This window comes from Scyliorhinus canicula, chromosome 1 (assembly GCF_902713615.1).
Source record: "Scyliorhinus canicula chromosome 1, sScyCan1.1, whole genome shotgun sequence".
NCBI lineage: Eukaryota > Metazoa > Chordata > Chondrichthyes > Carcharhiniformes > Scyliorhinidae > Scyliorhinus > Scyliorhinus canicula.
In genome coordinates, this window is record NC_052146.1 from 111,188,574 (window position 1) to 111,206,870 (window position 18,297).

General features: G+C 47.4%; 1 protein-coding gene across 1 annotated transcript in view; it reads left to right on the top strand.

Annotated features, from left to right (window-relative positions):
• The window catches only part of wdtc1 (WD and tetratricopeptide repeats 1), a 126,353-nt gene that overhangs the window by 72,556 nt on the left and 35,500 nt on the right, over positions 1–18,297 (top strand). Inside the window, exon 10 of the mRNA XM_038797593.1 lies at positions 12,302–12,398. Within this exon, the coding sequence (XP_038653521.1) occupies positions 12,302–12,398 (97 nt within the window). The remainder of the gene's footprint in view (positions 1–12,301; positions 12,399–18,297) is intronic.

An 18,297-nucleotide genomic window follows, 5' to 3' on the forward strand; every position in this document is an offset into this window, starting at 1 on the left:
CTGGAGGTTATAATATGAGGAACAAGTAGAATAGGTGGTCCTCATCTGACTTGGAAGGCCCTCGTGTCGCAGGAAGGGAGAAATGGCAGAGGCTCTTGTGTCTTCGTTGCCAACTGAGAGGCTGGTGGAATTCCTAATGGAAATGTTTAAGAAACCAAGACAAGCAGTCTCTGGTGAAGGCGATTGAGTTGGCGGTGGCATCCATTTATATAACTTTGAACAGGGTTGTTCCACCAGGGCGCGACAATTCTGAAGATGGAGGAGATGGTCACTGACCATTGTGCCTCTTTGGAGGCAGAGATATTGGTGGAGGGACAGAAGATTTTGAAGGCCATGGCCTACGTTCTGAAGAATTGCTCCAGATACCAAAATGTGAGGATCGTTGGGCTGCCGCAAGGCATAGAAGGTGCAGGTGCCACGGATTATGTGGCGAAGATGTTTGGGAAGCAGATGGGGGAGGGGCCTTCGCAATCCCTCCCAAAGTAGACTGGGCCCACCGGTCATTGCGACAGAATCCAGATCTGGGGAGCTGCCAGCAGCGATCATATTCCGACTCCACAAGTATTTGGATAAGGGAAAGATCCTGAGGTGGGCGAAGGACACTCGAGAATGTAGATGGCAGGGTCATCTCATCAGAATCTATCACGACATTGGGGCTGAACTGTCAAAAAGGCATGCTGGGTTTAATAAGGCCAAGAAGGCTCTGTACAAGGCAAAGTGCGGTTTGGAGTGGTGTACCCGGCTTGTCTGCGGGTCACGTTCAGAGTCAGGGATCACTATTTCAATACGCCGGAGGAGGCATATAACTTTGTAAAGAAGCATGGACTTCGGGGGGGGGGGGGGGGGGGGTGTTTCTTCTTCGATTGTTTATTATTAAAGTTGGGCTCCGGTGGTGGGCTGTTTGTTGATTAATTAGGTGTATAACTTTGATTATTCCCCAGGTGGGGGGTCACCCTGCTAGCAATTATGCTAGTTGGCAGGAGTGAAGTGAGGGAGAGCGCTGTGGCTGGTTATCTGTGTGTGTGGGGGGGCTGTTTTATTCTGTTCATTAAGGTAACAAACCTAGGGGGTGGGTTTTCTTTGTTTGGGAGGGGGTGGGGTTGTTGGGAATTGGATGGGATGTTTGTTTGGTGCTTGGGAAGGGGCAGGGAGGCGAGGGGAGTGGAGGAGTCAGGAAGGGGGGGGGGCGGGGAAGGTAGATTGCTGATTATGAAAGTTTCATTGTTCATGTACTGGCTTGTGGGGGGTGGCGATTTCCATCTTGGATGGGCCTGAAGCCGATGCGAGGTGGGGCCCTGTCGGACTTCCTTGCAGGTGGAATATGGCTGATCATGGAAGAAGGGGGCCCCCAGTGAGGCTGGTTATATGTAACGTGAGGGGGTTAAATGGGCCAGCTAAAAGGTTCTGGGTGTTTGCCAATCTAAAGAGTTTGAAGGTGGGCGTGGTCGTCTTGCAAGTGATACATCAGAAAGTTTGAGGTCAGACAAGGCTGCGGAAAGGGTCGGTGGGGCAAATGTTCCACTCGAGTTTTGATGCAAGGATGAGCTGGACCGAGATGCTAATCAATTGAAGGGTCTTTTTGGTGGCTAATATTTTGGTGGACTCGGGAGAAAGATATGTGATGGTGAGTGGCGTATTGGCAGACGCTCCGGTGGTCTTCGTGAACGTATATGTGCCAAATTAGGACTATACGGACGTCATCAACAGGTTGCAAGCAGCCATCCCCGTGCTTGACTCTCCTCAATTAATCATGGAGGGTGGGGGGGATCTTAAAACTTGTTAAAACCCAGGCCAGATAGGTCAAGGGTCAAGCCCCTTCAAAGCGTCAGGGATTGGGAGGGGAACAATTTGGGGTGGATGTGGTGCAGGAGGAGGTGTTCTACTCAAGCTGGGTGCCATTCATTACCTTTAAGGAGCTGATTGTCGCAAATAAAGTGGGGTGGGGGAGGGGGGGGGGGGCGTGGATCTTGGTTAATCCGGATTAGGTGGGGCTGTATTGGGAAGATATTTTATAAAAGTTGTATAAATTTGCTGGACAATTCTGGATGTGATAAATGAACAATTTTTCTGAATAAAAATATTTTTTTAGAAACAAGAAGTGAGAATGCAGCGTGTCTTTGGATTGAAGGTGACATAGTTAATAGGAGAGGCCATAGACGTTACATGTTGGGCAAAGCAAAGTGTTTCCAGTGAATGAGTTGGCAAGGCGAGCCAATCAAGGAGGGTTGCCATGTAAGGTGGCTAGAGACAGGTTTAGATACCTGGGGATTCAGGTAGCGAGGGAATGGGCGATGCTACACAAATGGAATTTAACAAAACTGGTGGAGCAGGTTAGGGAGGATCTCACGAGGTGTGACACGCTGCAATTGAATTTGGCGGGAAGGGTCCAAGTGGTGAAGATGAGCATTCTGCTGAGGTTCTTGTTCATTTTCCAGTCACTCCCGATCTTTATACTGAAGGCCTTTTTTCGGAAATTGGACACAATTACTTCGGAGCTTGTATGGGCGGGGAAGGTGCCATGGGTTCAGAAGACCCTGTTACAGAGGCAGAAACAGCAGGGTGGGTTAGCGTTACCGAACCTGTGACATTACTATTGGGCAATGAATGCGGAGAAGGTGAAGTGGTAGTGGGAAGGAGAGGGGGTAGAATGGGTTAGGATGGAGCAGGTATCCTGAAGGGGATCCAGCTTAAGGGCAGTGGTGACGGCAGCGTTGCCAATGGCGCTGAGCAGATACTGAAACAGCCCGGTGGTGGTGCAGTCCACATTGAAGATTTGGAACCAGTTGAGGAGACACTTTAGGATGGAGGGGTTGTCGGTGTTAACGCCATTGTGTGAAAATCACGGATTTGAGCCAGGGTGGGATGAATGGCACGTATAGGAAGTGGGGCTATTTCAGGTGAGGGATTGTATCTGGAAGAAGGGTTTGCCAGTGAGAGGGTAGAACTCCCGTGAGGAAGTGGGTTTAGGTACCTGCAGGTAAGGAACATTGCATGGAATGTTTGAAAGGAATTCCCCAGGTTGCCGAGATACACCCTCTGCAGCGACTGTTGCTTCTGGATGTGGAAGGGGACGGCAGGATTGGAGACGTATACGGTGGCTGGGAGAGCAGGGAGGTGAGCAGGTGGAGAAGATTAAGGAGAAATGGGAAGGGGAGCTGGGAGGGGAGATAAACTGGGGAGTATGGAGTGAGGCACTGCATCGGGTAAATGCGACCTCGTGCGAAAGGATGAGCCTACCTGATACATTTGAAGGTCTTACACAGGGTACATGTGATCAGGCAAGAATGAGTGGGTTCATTCAGGGGGTGGCAGATGAGTGTGAGAAGTGTGGGTAGGGACCAGCAAATCATGCACACATGTTCTGGTGCTGCGAGAAGTTGGAGGGATTCGAAACGGGAGTATTTGCGGCGCTCGCAAGGATAATGTGGGCGGAGGTTAGGCTGGGCCCTTTGGTGGCGATATTTGGGATATTGGAGAAGCTGGAGCTGATGGAGGGGAGAAAGGCCAATGTTGTGGCCTTTGTCTCTCTGATTGCCCGGCGATGAATCTTATTGGAGTGGCGGTTAGCAATGCCAGCGAGGGTAGCGGCCTGGCTGGGTGACTTATTACTTTCTCCGGCTAGAAAACATTAAATGCGAGTTACGGTGCTCAACGGAGGGTTTTGAGACGAAGTGGGGGGATGTTCATGACCATGTGTGAGGGGGGTTTTGAAAAAGGTGAAAAATTTGTACAAACTGTACGTGTTTGTTGGGAAGTTTGTTTCCCTAATTATTTATGTGTTGTAACTTTTCCTTTATGTTTGTTATAAAATACACTTTTTTTTCAAATAGGAGGGGCCAGGTTTGTCGGTTGCTTCTGGAATACCAACCTGGACAGACAGGGTTCAGTTTGGTTCGAAAGAAATATTTCTTAGCAAGCAAAACCTGATTGTTAACACTATTCACTGGTGATATTTAAATATATGGATTTGCTTAATTGGAATATAAAGGCAGGTTTCAGGAAGCAAGTTAAGATGTTGTAATTATTAACTGTAAAGCTATCTCTTTATTGCTCATGTGCTTAATTCTGTGTTCAAATTGAAGTTTGTTTCACCACAACAGCTGTCTGCTGGTCAGTGTTATCACTCCTGTGATGCAGTAACATTTCGTCACAGTTTTACCAAATGCAAATTATGGGTTCTAGTCTGGGATCTTAACAAAAGATGGTCCAGACCCGTAACAGGGTTGAGGAATTACTACTTTTATCGTGAAGTATTAGGCTCTGTAACTCAGTGTAATGTAAGGCTTTGGTACATTTACACTTGGACATGGGAGTAGTGCCAGAGGCCGGTCAGATTGCAAATATTGCACCCTGTACAAAAAAGGGGTGATTGAGGCACTAGAACAGATACAGAAGAAAACTGCAAGGAGACAGTCTAAACGTTATTCTAATAGTTACAGGATAAGAATTGATCATCTATTTGAGAGAAATGTTGGCTAATGGGTTGAAGCTTGATGTTTTTATAATTGTAAATCGTTTGTGTGGAGCATTTTAGGATGACTATTGAAATGTAAACTGAAGGGTGGCACATGGTTAGCACTGCTGCCTCACGGTTCTGAGGACACGGTTTGATCTGGCCCTGGGTCACTGTCTGTGTGGAGTTTGCATTCTCCCCGTGTCTGTGTGGGTCTCACCCCCCCAACCCAAAGATGTGCAGGGTAGGTGGATTGACCATGCTAAATTGCCCCTTAATTGGAGAAAAAATGAATTGGGTACTTAAAAATATTTTTTAGATAATTTAAAAAACTGATAGATATTGGTGGGATTGACAACATTTTCGGTTTGCTGGCCTCAAACAGGGTTACCAGCGGATGCAAGAAATATTGAAAATACTTTGGGAGATCCTAAAGAAGGACATTAGGTTGTGGAAGGACATTAGGTTGTGGAAGGTAATTGTGATCTGGACGGACACTTCCGGTGATGGCCACGAGCTGAGCGGTTGCACGAAAGGTGGCTCTTTCCCAAGAACTTCAGATTAGACCTATCAACTCCGCCAAATGGGCATCAAAAGGGCAAAAAGTTCCCCAAAGTAACCCCCCATCCACTGCTGTACCGACCAGGATGCCGACAAACCAGCAATCAGGCCGCAAAGGCAGTAAGAGCATGGGGAGGAAAACCTCGACCTCTGAACAGGGAGACACACGTGGCAGCCGAGAGCCGACCTTGGCTGGCCCTACGGAATCTCTAACACCAACCCAGACGATGATGGAAAAATGAAGTGAAATTAAAATGGTACCTTGTGGGGATGCTTCAAGGATTTGGGTTTGGACTAGGATTCACTTTGTGGGTGAAGCCTTTGTACAGCACTGCCATGGCAAATATACAGACTAAAACCACTAGCTCTGAATATTTCCAGCCACGCAGAGGTACGAGGCAGAGGTGCCCGTTTTCCCCAGTGCTGTTTGCACAGGCAATTGAGCAACTGGCCATCGCTCTTAGGTCAACGAAGGGATGGACAGGCATTCAGAGAGGAGGCAAGGAGCACATAGTTTCACTCTATGCCGATGACCTGCTGCTCTATGTCTCAAACCCCCTGGCCAGCATAGATAGGATAACGGAGCTCCTGAGGGAGTTCAGAACCTTCTTGTGTTAGAAACTCAACCTGAGCAAGAGCAAGATCTTCCCGGTAAACCCCCTCGTGGGCGGAACAGAGCTGGAGGTGATCCCGTTTAAACCTGTCCAAACCAAATTCGGGTACCTGAAGATACAGATAGCTCACCGCCTGTGCAGCCTGGTAGAGAAGATGAAGAGGGACCTGTGGAGATGGGACTCATTCCCACACTCCCTGGCAGGAAGGGAACATACTGCCACGGTTCCTCTTCCTATTCAGATCACTTCTGATCATCATCCTCAAATCCTTCTTCACCAGGGTTGACAAACTGATCATTGCCTTTGTCTGCAAAAAAAAAAATCATATGATCAGGAAAACCATCCAACAAAGAGGGCAACACATGGAAGGCCTGGCTCTGCCGAACCCCTCACTCTACCACTGGGCAGCAAACACAGTTTGTCGGGGATGTCTCTCTGGACACTGGCCATCGCCTCACTCCTAGCCACAATAAGGACCTGGAACCAGTTCAGGCACACTTCAAACTTAGTGGTCTGTCTGTCGCATCTCCCATCTGCAGGAACCATAAATTTATACTGGCAAGAATAGACTCCACTTGCAGGATGTGGAGAGAGGAGGTAGGGGTACTGACGGTGAAGGACATGTACGTGGATGGCAGAGTAGCAACTCTGGGGGAGCTAACGGAGAAGCACCAGCTCCTGAAAAGGAACGAGCATCGATACTTTCCGCAAGGAGACCACAACGTTCCTCTGACCTGGACACACCCAACTGGGCAGATTTCGTGCACCGGGCCTGCTGGGGGGGTAAATGTGGTGACATATACGGACGACTGTTAGAAGAGGTAAGAGCCCCACTGGACGAGATATGACAAAAATGGGAAGAGGAGCTGGACATAGAGATAGGGGGAGGTCTCTGGATCAAAGTTCTGCACAGGGTCAACTCCACCTCCTCATGTACAGGGCCGAGCCTAATGCAGCTAAAGGTAGTTCATAGGCCGCACCTAACGAGGACACACTGAGTGGGTTCTTTCTGGGGGTGGAGGACAAGTGTGAGCAATGTCAGGGGGACCCAGCCAACCACACCCACATTTTCTGGTCCTGTCCCTGACTCAACGGGTTCTGGACCGCCTTCTTCAAGGCCATGTCCAGGGTGGTTGAGGTAAAGGTGGAGGCATGCCCGTTAGTGGCAGTCTTTGGGGTATCAGAACATCCAGAACTCTTTACGAGCGAGGGGGCGAGTCCTGGCCTTCGCCTCTCTGACCGCCCGGTGGAGACTTCTGCTCAGAAAAAGGTCGACTGCACAACTCAGAGCCTCACTGGTTCTCTGGCCTAGCGAACTTCCTAAAATTAGAAAAAATAAAATTTGCAGTTAGGGGATCAGACAAAGGATTCCACCATACATGGAAATAATTCACCAGCCTCTTTGAAGACCTGTTTGTGACCAGCAACTGGCGGGGGTGGGGTGTAGTGGGGTGGGACACGGTTGGACAACCAGATAAAGGGAGGAGGGGGGAAGGAATGCAGAGATGAAAAGCGGAAATAGACTCCACATACCGGGGTGCCCCCACACGAGCCCTGACAACATGTAAATTGTGGGTAGGAAGAAGCACAAAAGAAACAAAAGGGGGCTCAAAGAATTAAGCCATCTGCTAACATTTGCACTAAAGCCAATCAATGCAATATAGACAGACCACCAGTAACTTTGTACTGTAGTATTTATATTGGTACTTGTATCATAGCTTGCTAGCTTGTTCATGTGTTTTCCATTTTCTGTTATTTATTGTCCTTTTGGTGTTTTTCTTTGTTTTACTTTGTTTTTATTCTATTACTGTATTACTATGCTTTACCCATTACTTTCCGTATACACTAATATAAATAATGAAACGCCAGTAAAACCATTTTTTTTTTCCACTTGTGATCTGGATGACCCATGATACCCAACAGCTCGCTTGCCTTATGCCAATGTTTTTCAAACTTTTTTCCAGCAGGCCACTTTTACCAAATGGCCAGCCCTCGCGACCCACAATTATCCAACACAATTTTTTGAAAAAATGTTGGTCATCTGAATACTGTTTCCTGGTACAGCAAGCACTGAAATGAAGATGTTTAATATGTTCTGCATTCACAAATGGATGGGAATGGTTGTGCATGTTCAATTAGAATGTTGTGCTGCAATGCTATGTTTTAATTAGCAATGGGAGTGAATGTATGCTAGTTGAGAACATTGGAAATTCTTGTGAGTGAAACATGATTGCAGTATGCGCAACTCCTCGTTTCTCAGTTAGAAATAGTTCTCTGGTCAGTATTAATCCTTGCTTGTTCAGTCTGCGGGGCAGTTGAAAGTGGGTTAGACTACAAGGGTCCAATTACCGTCTGTGCATTTCGTTCCCCTCCTGGGCCTGTGATCTTCAGCCACACTTGTTGTCACTGAGAGGCCGGACTCTTGTCTCTGGGAGGAGTTACATTGAAATCGAACAGCCCCAAACCAGGCGGATCCCTCAACAAGAGGGGAGACACAAGAGGAGCAACGAGCTAGCCTGAGTTTGTTTACAAATCAGTGAAACCTGTTTCCATTCTGTTTGTCTACCCACAATTTTGAATGATAGCGCCCAGGAAAGATTTTGTTTGTACAGTATATCAGCTATGGCCTGGGAGTGGGGAAGCATGCCATGCAGATATTCAGCTGTGTGTGTGTGGGATCAGTTCTAAACAGTGACACACTCCTATGGGAAAAGGCTCTGAAGAGAGTTAATTCATCCTAGTCTTATAGAACATAGAACAGTACAGCACAGAACAGGCCCTTCGGCCCTCGATGTTGTGCCGAGCAATGATCACCCTACTCAAACCCACGTATCCACCCTATACCCGTAACCCAACAACCCCCCCCCTTAACCTTACTTTTTAGGACACTACGGGCAATTTAGCATGGCCAATCCACCTAACCCGCACATCTTTGGACTGTGGGAGGAGACCAGAGCACCCGGAGGAAACCCACGCACACATGGGGAGGACGTGCAGACTCCGCACAGACAGTGACCCAGCCAGGAATCGAACCTGGGACCCTGGAGCTGTGAAGCATTTATGCTAACCACCATGCTACCGTGCTGCCTTAGTGCCAGACTTGTGCCAGACTTAGCCTGATCCAGTTCAAGGTGGTTCATAGGGCCCACATGACGATAGCCCGGATGAGCATGTTTTTTGAGTAAGTAAAGGATAGGTTCGGAGGCTGTGGGGGAAGGCCGGTTAATCATGTACATATTTTCTGGCCGTGTCCGAAGTTGAGGGGATTCTGGCAGAGATTTGTGGATGTTATGTCAGAGGTCCTAGAAGGGAGGGTGACTCTTGAGTACTGAAATGGCAATATTTAGGGGATCGGAAGATCCGGGGGGGGGGGGGGGCGATGTTCTGGCCTTCGCTCTGGTAGCCCAGAGATGGATTTGCTGGGATGGAGAGACCCAGAACCCCCAAAGTCAGGAGCATGGGTCAGCAATATGGCGGGGTTTCTCAGGCGGGAAAAGATTAAGTTCGCCTGGAGAGGAATCAATTCAGGGGTTCGCCCAGAGGTGGCAGCCATTCTTCGACGACTTCAAGGAAAATTGAACGTCAGCAGTAAGGGGGGGGGGGGGAGAATGGGAAGCATGGTAGTGTAAGACAAGGATAGGGAACTTAATACACGGGTAATTAGGAAATAGGGCGGGGATAGTAGGGGTCGTTTTTAGGGGGTTTTTTGGCGTGTGTCAGCCCGCTCGGTTGTTTAAGGAATGTTAAAGTGTTAAACTATAAACTGTGAAAATTACAAATGCTTCAATAAATTATTTTCTATAAAAAACGGTGACACACTCTGGGGATCAATTTTGGCGACCAATCTTTCAACAGCCCGCAAACCACTCTAGGGTCGCGACCCCCATTTTGAAGAACACTGCCTTTTGAATCTGAAAGGAAATTCCATCGGTTTCCTGAAATTGAGCACAATTTTCTTTTTTTTTCCCCCTTTCTGCCTTCCTTTTTTAAAATAAATTTGGAGTACCCAATTCATTTTTACAATTAAGGGGCAATTTAACATAACCAATCTACCTACCCTGCACATCTTTGGGTTGTGGGGGGTGAATGTGCAAATTCCACACGGACAGTGATCCAGAGCCGGGATCGAACCTTGGACCTCGGTGCCATGAGGCAACAATGCTAACCACTGCGCCACAGTGCTGCCTCCCTTTCTCCCTTTCCAGGATGAACACCTCTAAGCATCGGTATACTCATGTCACTACTGTAAATGGTTATTGAAACTAGATTATATAAATAGCAATAAAAACAAAATACTAGAAATACAGTTGCTTCTGATGAAGTCTGATATTTTTGACTTTAAACATCAACCCTGTTTCTCTCTCCACAGAGCTTTTCTGCATTTTTAGTTTTTATTTCTATTCCAGCATCTGCAGTGTTTTTCTTTTTTTAAGCAGCTGTTGGATTAACATTGGAAGAATCGTGTTAAGGGCCAAGGGGAAAGAGATGGGAAATATGAAGATGGCTCTAAAGTCGGGGGTACCCAGTGATGGACTGAGTAGTCTTCTGAACTGAAATGCAAAGAACCAAACAAAGAACAATACAGCCCTCCAAGCCTGTGCAAGTCATGATACCACCCTTGGCCAAAACCCTCAGCACTCCCTGGTGCTGTATACCTCTATACCCATCCTATCCATGTATTTATCAAGATGTTTTTTGGGCGTCAGTAATGTATCTGCTTCCACATTCTCTCTTGGCAATGCGTTTCAGGCACTCGCCACCCTCTGTATAAAAAAAAAATCTGTCTCACACATCTCCTTTAAACTTTTCCCCACGGACCTTAAACCTATCCCCCCTGGTGATTGACCCCTCCACCCTGGGAAAGAGTGCCTGCCCCTCCACTCTATCCATGTCTCTCATAATCTTGTAGATCTCTATCAGGTCACCCCTCAGCCTCCATTATTCTAATGAAAACAGTCCGAGTTCTATTCAGTTCTATTCACATAGCTTACAACCCTTCAGACCAGGCAACATCCTGGTAAACCTCCTCTGCACCCTCTCCAAAGCCTCCGCATCCTACTGGTAGTGTGGCGACCATAATTATGCGCAATGTTCCAAGTACGGCCGTACCAAGGTTCTATACAACTTTAGCATGACTTGCCAGTTTTTATACTCAATACCCCATCCAATGAAGCCCAACAGGTTTGTTTTGAATCATTAGCTTTAGGAGCACCGCTCCTTCTTCAGGTGAATGAAGAGGTGGGTTCCAGAAACGCATATATAGACAAAGTCAATGATGCAAGACGATACTTTGAATGCGAGTCTGTGCAGGTAATTAAGTCTTTACAAGTCCAGACAGAGCAACTGGAGAGAGGGATAATCACAGGTTAAAGAGGTGTGAATTGTCTCAAGCCAGGACAGTTGGTAGGATTTCGCATGCCCAGGCCAGAGGAATGTAATATTATATTTGCATTTTGGTCGCATTATATTCACCCCCGAGCCAGTTCTGTATCCATTTTTTTTTTTACCCAATGTTTTTTATTGGGTTTTTGAACATAACATATTTACAGTTTTGTTCGCAGAATGAAATATATATTTTTTAAAACTGGTAGGATATTGTACACCAGCTCAAAAACAGCAACTCTATACAGTTAGCAATATTACGTTTAACAAATAGACACGTTTGTGGGGGGGGGAAACTGAGGAGGGAAAATATACATTTGAGTGCCAGAGAAACAATTACATTGGTTATGTCCAATACAGAGAAGGCAATACGAGAATGGATCTGGTGTTGGTGGTGTTACTTCTCCCGGCGGCTTTCACTGCCGTTGTTGTTGCACGTTCACCTCTGCTTCGGCCGTTCGTCACGTCTTTCTCCCGTATTTTCTTGCTCTCTCACTGTATTTGCCGAGTTCGTTGTCGATTCCTGTGCACTCCTTCCAGCTTTCATTCCCTCGTCTCCACCCCTCCCCCTCCCCCTTTCTGGCTCTCCTCTATTATTCCCTGTCTCCTCCTTCTTCCCTCTCTCCTTCTCCTGTGGTTCACCTTTCTTTTCTCTTAGGTTTAGCTATCTTCCCCCCCCCCCCCCCCCCCCCCAGATCTTTCCCTCCATCTCACGCCTTGGCTACTTTCCCCTGATTCTTGGCTATTCTGTTTGTTGTTGGCCATATACAGGTCCTGGAACAGTTGGGTGAATGGCTCCCACATTCCGTGGAAGCCGTCGTCCGACCCTCGGATGGTGAATTTAATTTTCTCCATTTGGAGAGACTCTGAGAGGTCGGACAGCCAACCTGCAGCTTTGGGTGGTGCTGCTGACCGCCAGCCGAACTGGGTTTGTTCTGTATCCATCTTGCCATCTCACCTCTGATCCTGTGTGACTTCACCTTTTGTACCAGTTTGCCTTGAGGCACCTTGTCAAAGGGTTTACTGAAATCCATGTGAACAACGTCCGCCACCTTCCTCTCATCAATCATCTTTGTCACCTCCTCAAAAAACTTGATCACGTTAGTTAGTACAACCTCCTTTTAACAAAACCACGCTGTCTATCACTAATGAGTCCATTTGTTTCCATTTGTATGATTCTATCATCAGTTATATGTGGGAAGAAATAATAAACTAAATTGCTACATCTATACGGATGTGCTCACTTTGAAACTATGGGTCCAACTTGTAATGGTGATCTTTCAACTTGCAGATTTACAGAATGCAAAATCAACAACAAATGGAGTTACAAATGGAATCCATCTCCACAGTAATGGCTTCAGGCTGTCGAACGCCTGGGCACAAAGCAGGTAAGAGAACATGCAGCTCAGATGATAGAATTGGACTGGATACATACTAATTGTGGAAACACTGGGATTGGAAACTGGCAAGTGTTGGATCTGGAATCAACAGAGCAATCCTGCGATTTGCGAGCACTAAAAATATAATCTAAAAATGTGTTAAAAGAAAGACCCATTCATACAATGCCTTTCACTACCTCTGATGTCCCAAAGCACTTTACAACCAATATTGTACTTTTGAAGTGTATTCATTATTGTAAGAAAGGAAACACGGAAAACGATTTTGCATTCTGCGAGGTCCCACAAACACTAATGTGATACTGACCGTTTAGCGTTTTTAAGTGATGTTGATTGAAGGATGACCTTTGGTCACGACACGAGGGATAACTCCTTTGCTCCTCTTCAAAAATACTGCCATGGGTTCTTTTACATCCACCTGAGAGAACCGGTTTCTGTATTTCTATTCTGTCTCAGTTTAACATCTCATCTGAAAGACAACACCTACAAACAGCAAGCAGCTAATAAAGCATATAATATCCTAGGTTTATTAATAAAGGCATCAAGTACCAGACAGGCATATTGAACTTGTGTAAGACACTAGTTAGGCCTCATCTGGAGTACTACATCCAGTTCCTGGCACTATATGTGATGAAGGATATGAAGTCACTGGAGAGAGCACAGAGGAGATTCACAAGAATCATTCCAGAGATAAAGAATTGTAGCCATGAGAATAGATTGGAGAGGTTGGGACTGTTTTCCATGGAGAAAAGAAGGCTGACAGGAGATTTGAAAGAGGTATTCAAGATCCTCAGGGGTATCGACAGGGTAAGAGAGAAACTGTTCGCACTTGGGATCGTCAAGAACTAGAAGGCATGGATTTGAAATAATTGGCAAAAGGAGTAAAATAGATGCGAGGGGAAACTTTTTCACCCAGAGGGCGGCTGGAATGAAGCACCTGAGAGGTTGGTGGAGGCAGGTTCGATTGAGGTATTCAGAAGGAAATTGGATTGCTATCTGAAAAGAGAGAATGTGCAGAAATATAGGACTTGGCAGAATGCTCTTGAGAGCCAGTGTAAAGATTATCTGTTTATGTGAATCCCTCAGTGCAGCTTTGGAGTGACAGCACAGATCTTTCTGCTCCAGAAATGCACTTGAATTTGCACCTTTTCGGCTTGGAGTGCTCCTGACTAAATCACAGCTCACAGAGAGGGGGCCCTGACATTCAGATGAGATCGTGCTAGAGTTGAGGTTCAGGAGCTTTGAGGAGGCATTGTTGGCACAAAAAAACGGACATGGGAATCAGGGTCTTAATAGCCTTGTTAGAGGGTGTAGGGGAACCAGTTTCTGTATTAATGTTCTGTCTTAAAGCAATGTGTGCATTCAACTTCTTTCCTTACGTTTTCTGCCAGTATTTCAAATAATTTGATACACTCACAGATGACACGAAAATTGGCTGAGTAGTTTTTTTTTAATATATTTTATTTCAAACGTGTTTTTTAAAAAAGCATCATATACAACAACACTCCGCAACTCCACAGTTGGTACACTCCCCCCCCCCCCCCCCCCCCCCCCCCGCAAACAACCGGAATGAACCGTTCCTCAAATATTAGCATGAACACCCCCCCCCCCCCCACCATGTCTCGAAGCCCTCTGCTGACCCCCTCAACTCAAATTTAATCTTTTCCAGCCGGAGAAAATCGTATAAGTACCCCAGCCAGGCCGCAATATCCGGCAGTGTATCCGACCTCCAATTTAGCAAGTTCCTTTGGGCAATTAGAGAGGCGAAGGCCACAACATCGGTGCCCTTCCCCTCCAGCAGCTCCAGCACGTCAGATACCCCAAAAACTGCCACCATTGGGTCCGGCCTGGCCTCTGCCCCCACAATCTTAGATAACATTCCAAACACCACTTGCTAGTATCTCTCCAGCTTCTCGCAACCCCGGAACGTGTGCACATGATTCACCGGCACTCCCCCACGCTTCTCGCACTCACGGCCAGTCCTTGAAAGAGCCCACTCATTCTCGCCCGGGTCATATGTACCTTGTGCATCACCTTGAACTGAATCAATCTCACCCTCGTGCCAGAGGAGGTTGAATTCACCCTGGGCATTGCCTCGCACCTCAGTCCGCAGCCTATCTCCTCCCCCTACCCCCAAACTCCTCCCATTTGTCCTTAATCCTCACCATCTGCGCATCCCTGCTCTCCCGACCACCTGTATATATCCCCAATCTTGCCCTCTCCCAACTCATCCAGGCACAGCAGTTGCTCCAATAGGGTGTACTCCGGCAACCTGGGAAATGCCCTCCACCCCTTTGGCACCAAGTCCCTCATCTGCATAAATCTAAATTCACTCCCCCTTGGCAACTCAAACCTCTCCCACGACTCATCTAAACCGACAAACTTCCCTTCCAAGTACAAGTCCCTTGCCCTCACCAACCCCGCCTCCCTCCACTTCCCATACATCTCATCCCTCTCCCTCGGCTGAAACCTATGGTTCCTGCACAGCGGTGTGAACACTGGCATCTACTCCAACTTAGTGTCTCAGCAGCTAATTCCACACCCTGACCGTCGACTGTACCACCGGGCTCCCCATATACTTCTCTGGAGCAAGTGGCAATGGTGCTGTCACCATAGCCCTCAGACTGGAACCCCTACAGAATTCCTCTTCTAACTTGACCCACTCCACCCAGTAATAGTGCAGCAGGTTCGGGAGCGCTAACCTTCCTATCTGCCTCTCCCTCTGTAGCAGGGCCTGGCTCGGCCCTGTACAGTTTCTCACAGTACCCCACCGAATGCCTCAATTATTCTCCCCGGCTCTGACTCTACCTCCCACTTCTCTGTTTGCGTCCTTAAAATTTCCCTGGACACGGCCTGCCTCCTCAGCTGGTGGGCCAGCATACGGCTCGTCTTCTCTCGATATTCATATTGCATCCCCCTCACCCTCCATAGATGCCCAACTGCCCCCACAACCTCCATCAACACTGCTCAACTCACCATAAATAAATCAATTCTCAAATACACTTTATGCACATGAAAAGGAGTACATTATCTTTCTCTCTTTTACCCCCCCCCTTCCAGGTTCTTAAACCTCCACAGATCAACCATTCCCACACATTCTATTAACCCCCCCCAAATCCTTTGCCATCCTCCACCTTCCCATTGACTTGGAGCTCGACCTGTCCACCCTCGATTCCATCACACAATTAAAATCTCCACTCATTGTCGACTGTGCATATCTAAGTCTGGAATTTTTCCCAGTAAACCCTTCACAAACCCCACATCATCCCAATTTGGTGCATACACATTGACTAGCACCACCAGCGTCCCCTCCAGCACCCCACTCACTATCACATATCCCCCCCCCCCCCCCCCCCCCCCCCCCCCCCGGGCTTCTGCATTTCCCTGGCCCTCACAAAACCCATCCTTTGTTCAACAAAATGGCCATTGCTCCCGCGACTTCGAGTCAAGCCTGAATGAAATACTTGTCCCATCCATTCCTTCCTCAACCTGACCTGATCTTTCACTGGAAGTGTGTCTCCTGAAAAAAGATCATCTCCGCCTTCAAACTCCTCAGGTGTACAAAAACCCTAGACCTCCTAATCGGTCCGTTTAAATCATGGACGTTCCACATTATAATTCCTACAGGAGGCTTATGCCTCTACTCTCCTCTATCATCCGCCATCATCCCCCTCTGGCTCTACCTCTCTAACACCACCCTAAACCGAGCCCATCCAAAATGTGCCCCCTTTCTGCTCATGCTCTTTTTTATTTTTAATACCCCTTGCAAATCTAGAACTCCCTAAAGAAAGAAAACCCCACCCTCCAGCAACACACAATAGCCATAACCTCCAACCTTTGCAGCTCCTCCATCTCAACCCAGCTCTCAGTCCTCCCCCGGTTTCTGGTCCCTTGTAAAATCATTGGCCTCTTCCGGCATTTTGAAATAATACTTCCGGCCTTCAAATGTGACCCACAGTTTCACCGGGTAAAACACCACAAACCGAATCTTCCCTCGGAACACCACCACCTGGACCCTGTTGAATCCAGCACACCTCTTTGCCATGTCCGCACCAATTTCCTGGATATTCAGACATAATTCCCTTCCCATTCAAAGTCTCAATTCTCCTTGGCCCACTGCAGGTTCTTGTCCTTCTCCACGAACCTGAGCAATCGCACAATTGCCGCATGCAGCGACTGCCCCACCCGCTCTAGGATTTAACCTTGAAGACCTGTGGGCCCTGTCAACCTCTGAAGCCATGTGCAGCACCTTCTCCTCCACCATCCCGGCCAGCATTCTCAACACATAGTTTGTGACGCTCGTTCCTTCCACGCCACCTGTGGCAGACCCACAATTCGCAGGTTCAACAACCTGAACCTGTTCTGCTCCTCGACCTTCACTCTCAGTGACTTGTATAGGTCCCCTGGATCCCCACCTCCGCCTCCAGGGACACGATGGGATCACTCTGGTCGGACACCACCTTCTCCACCTCGCGTATGTTCGCCCCTTGTGCCTCGAGGCACTTCTCTACACGGTCCATCGATCCATGCAGAGGTGCTACTGCTCCCACAATGGCCTTTGACTAGTCACCATGCATCTCCTTCCTTAGCTGGTGGAATTAATCTTTGATGAAAGCCATAACTGCTCCATCTGGGGCTTTCCCACTCGCGACAAACCTTCCCCCTCCAGCATTCTCACAATTGTTGCTGCACCATAGGTCCCCTCCAACTCCTTAGCTAGGTCCTAAAACTGTTTTTTGCCAGGTCTGGTAGCCAGTAGACATACTGGGAGAACCTAACCTTCTGCACCTTCACCACTTTCCTGCTGGAGCTGCCTGTATGCGACCATTCACTCGATGGCTGCGTCCAGCTGTGTATTTGACAGAGAAGTCGATAGCTGTTGACCCCAGAATTATATCAATAGTTTGGTTGAGTGAGCAGAGAAGTGGCAACTGAAATTCAATCCATATAATTGTGGGATAATGCACTTGGGGAGGGCAAACAAAGCAAGGGAAGAGTCAATATTAACACGAAGATATTTAACAGGAACGGGTTGAAGAAGTTAAAGATGTTGGAATGCATGACAGCTCCTTGAAGATGGCAGGACAGGTGTACAAAGTGGTCAAGAAAGCATTATTGGGCCAGATATTGAATACAAAAACAGGGATGTAATGATGCAACTGTATAAAACATTGGTTAGGCCACATTTGGAATTTTGTATACAGCTCTGGTCACCTCATTATAGGAAGGACATAATTACTCTGGAGAGTGTGCAGAGGAAATGTTGCCAGGACTTGAAAATTGTAGCTGAGAGGAGAGGTTGGATAGGCTAGGGTTGTTTTCCTTGGAGCAGAGGAGGGTAAGGGGTAACCTAATTGAGCTGTACAGGATTTATGAGGAGCATAAACAGGAAAGATTTGTTTCTCCTTGATGACGGGTCACTTACCAGGGGGCATAGATTTAAGGTGATTGGTAGAAGGATTAGCGGGGACATGGGGGGAAACGTTTTCACCCAGAGTGTGGTGGGAGTTTGGAACTCACTGCCTAAGTTTGTGGTTGAGGCTGAAATGCTCAACTCATTTAAAATGGTACCTGGGTCTGCATCTGAAGTGCTGCAAGCTGCAAGGCTATGGACCAAGTGCTGGGAAGTGGGATTAAAATGAGCGGCTCGACTCTTCTTTTCTCTTTTTTTGGCCTGTGAAGACATGATGGGCTGAATATCCTCTTCTGCACGTAACACTGTTCTAATACAGTGATCAGGTCTCGCCACTTCTGATGGTCTTCAATAAACCTAAAATTGCATAAGTAAAACTTGCCTCATTAAGTGCTCAATAGTTCATTTGTTGCGGTTTTAGATTTTAAGAACAGGAGCTCCTCCAGCTGGTTCTTCATTCAATCAAAGTATTCTGAT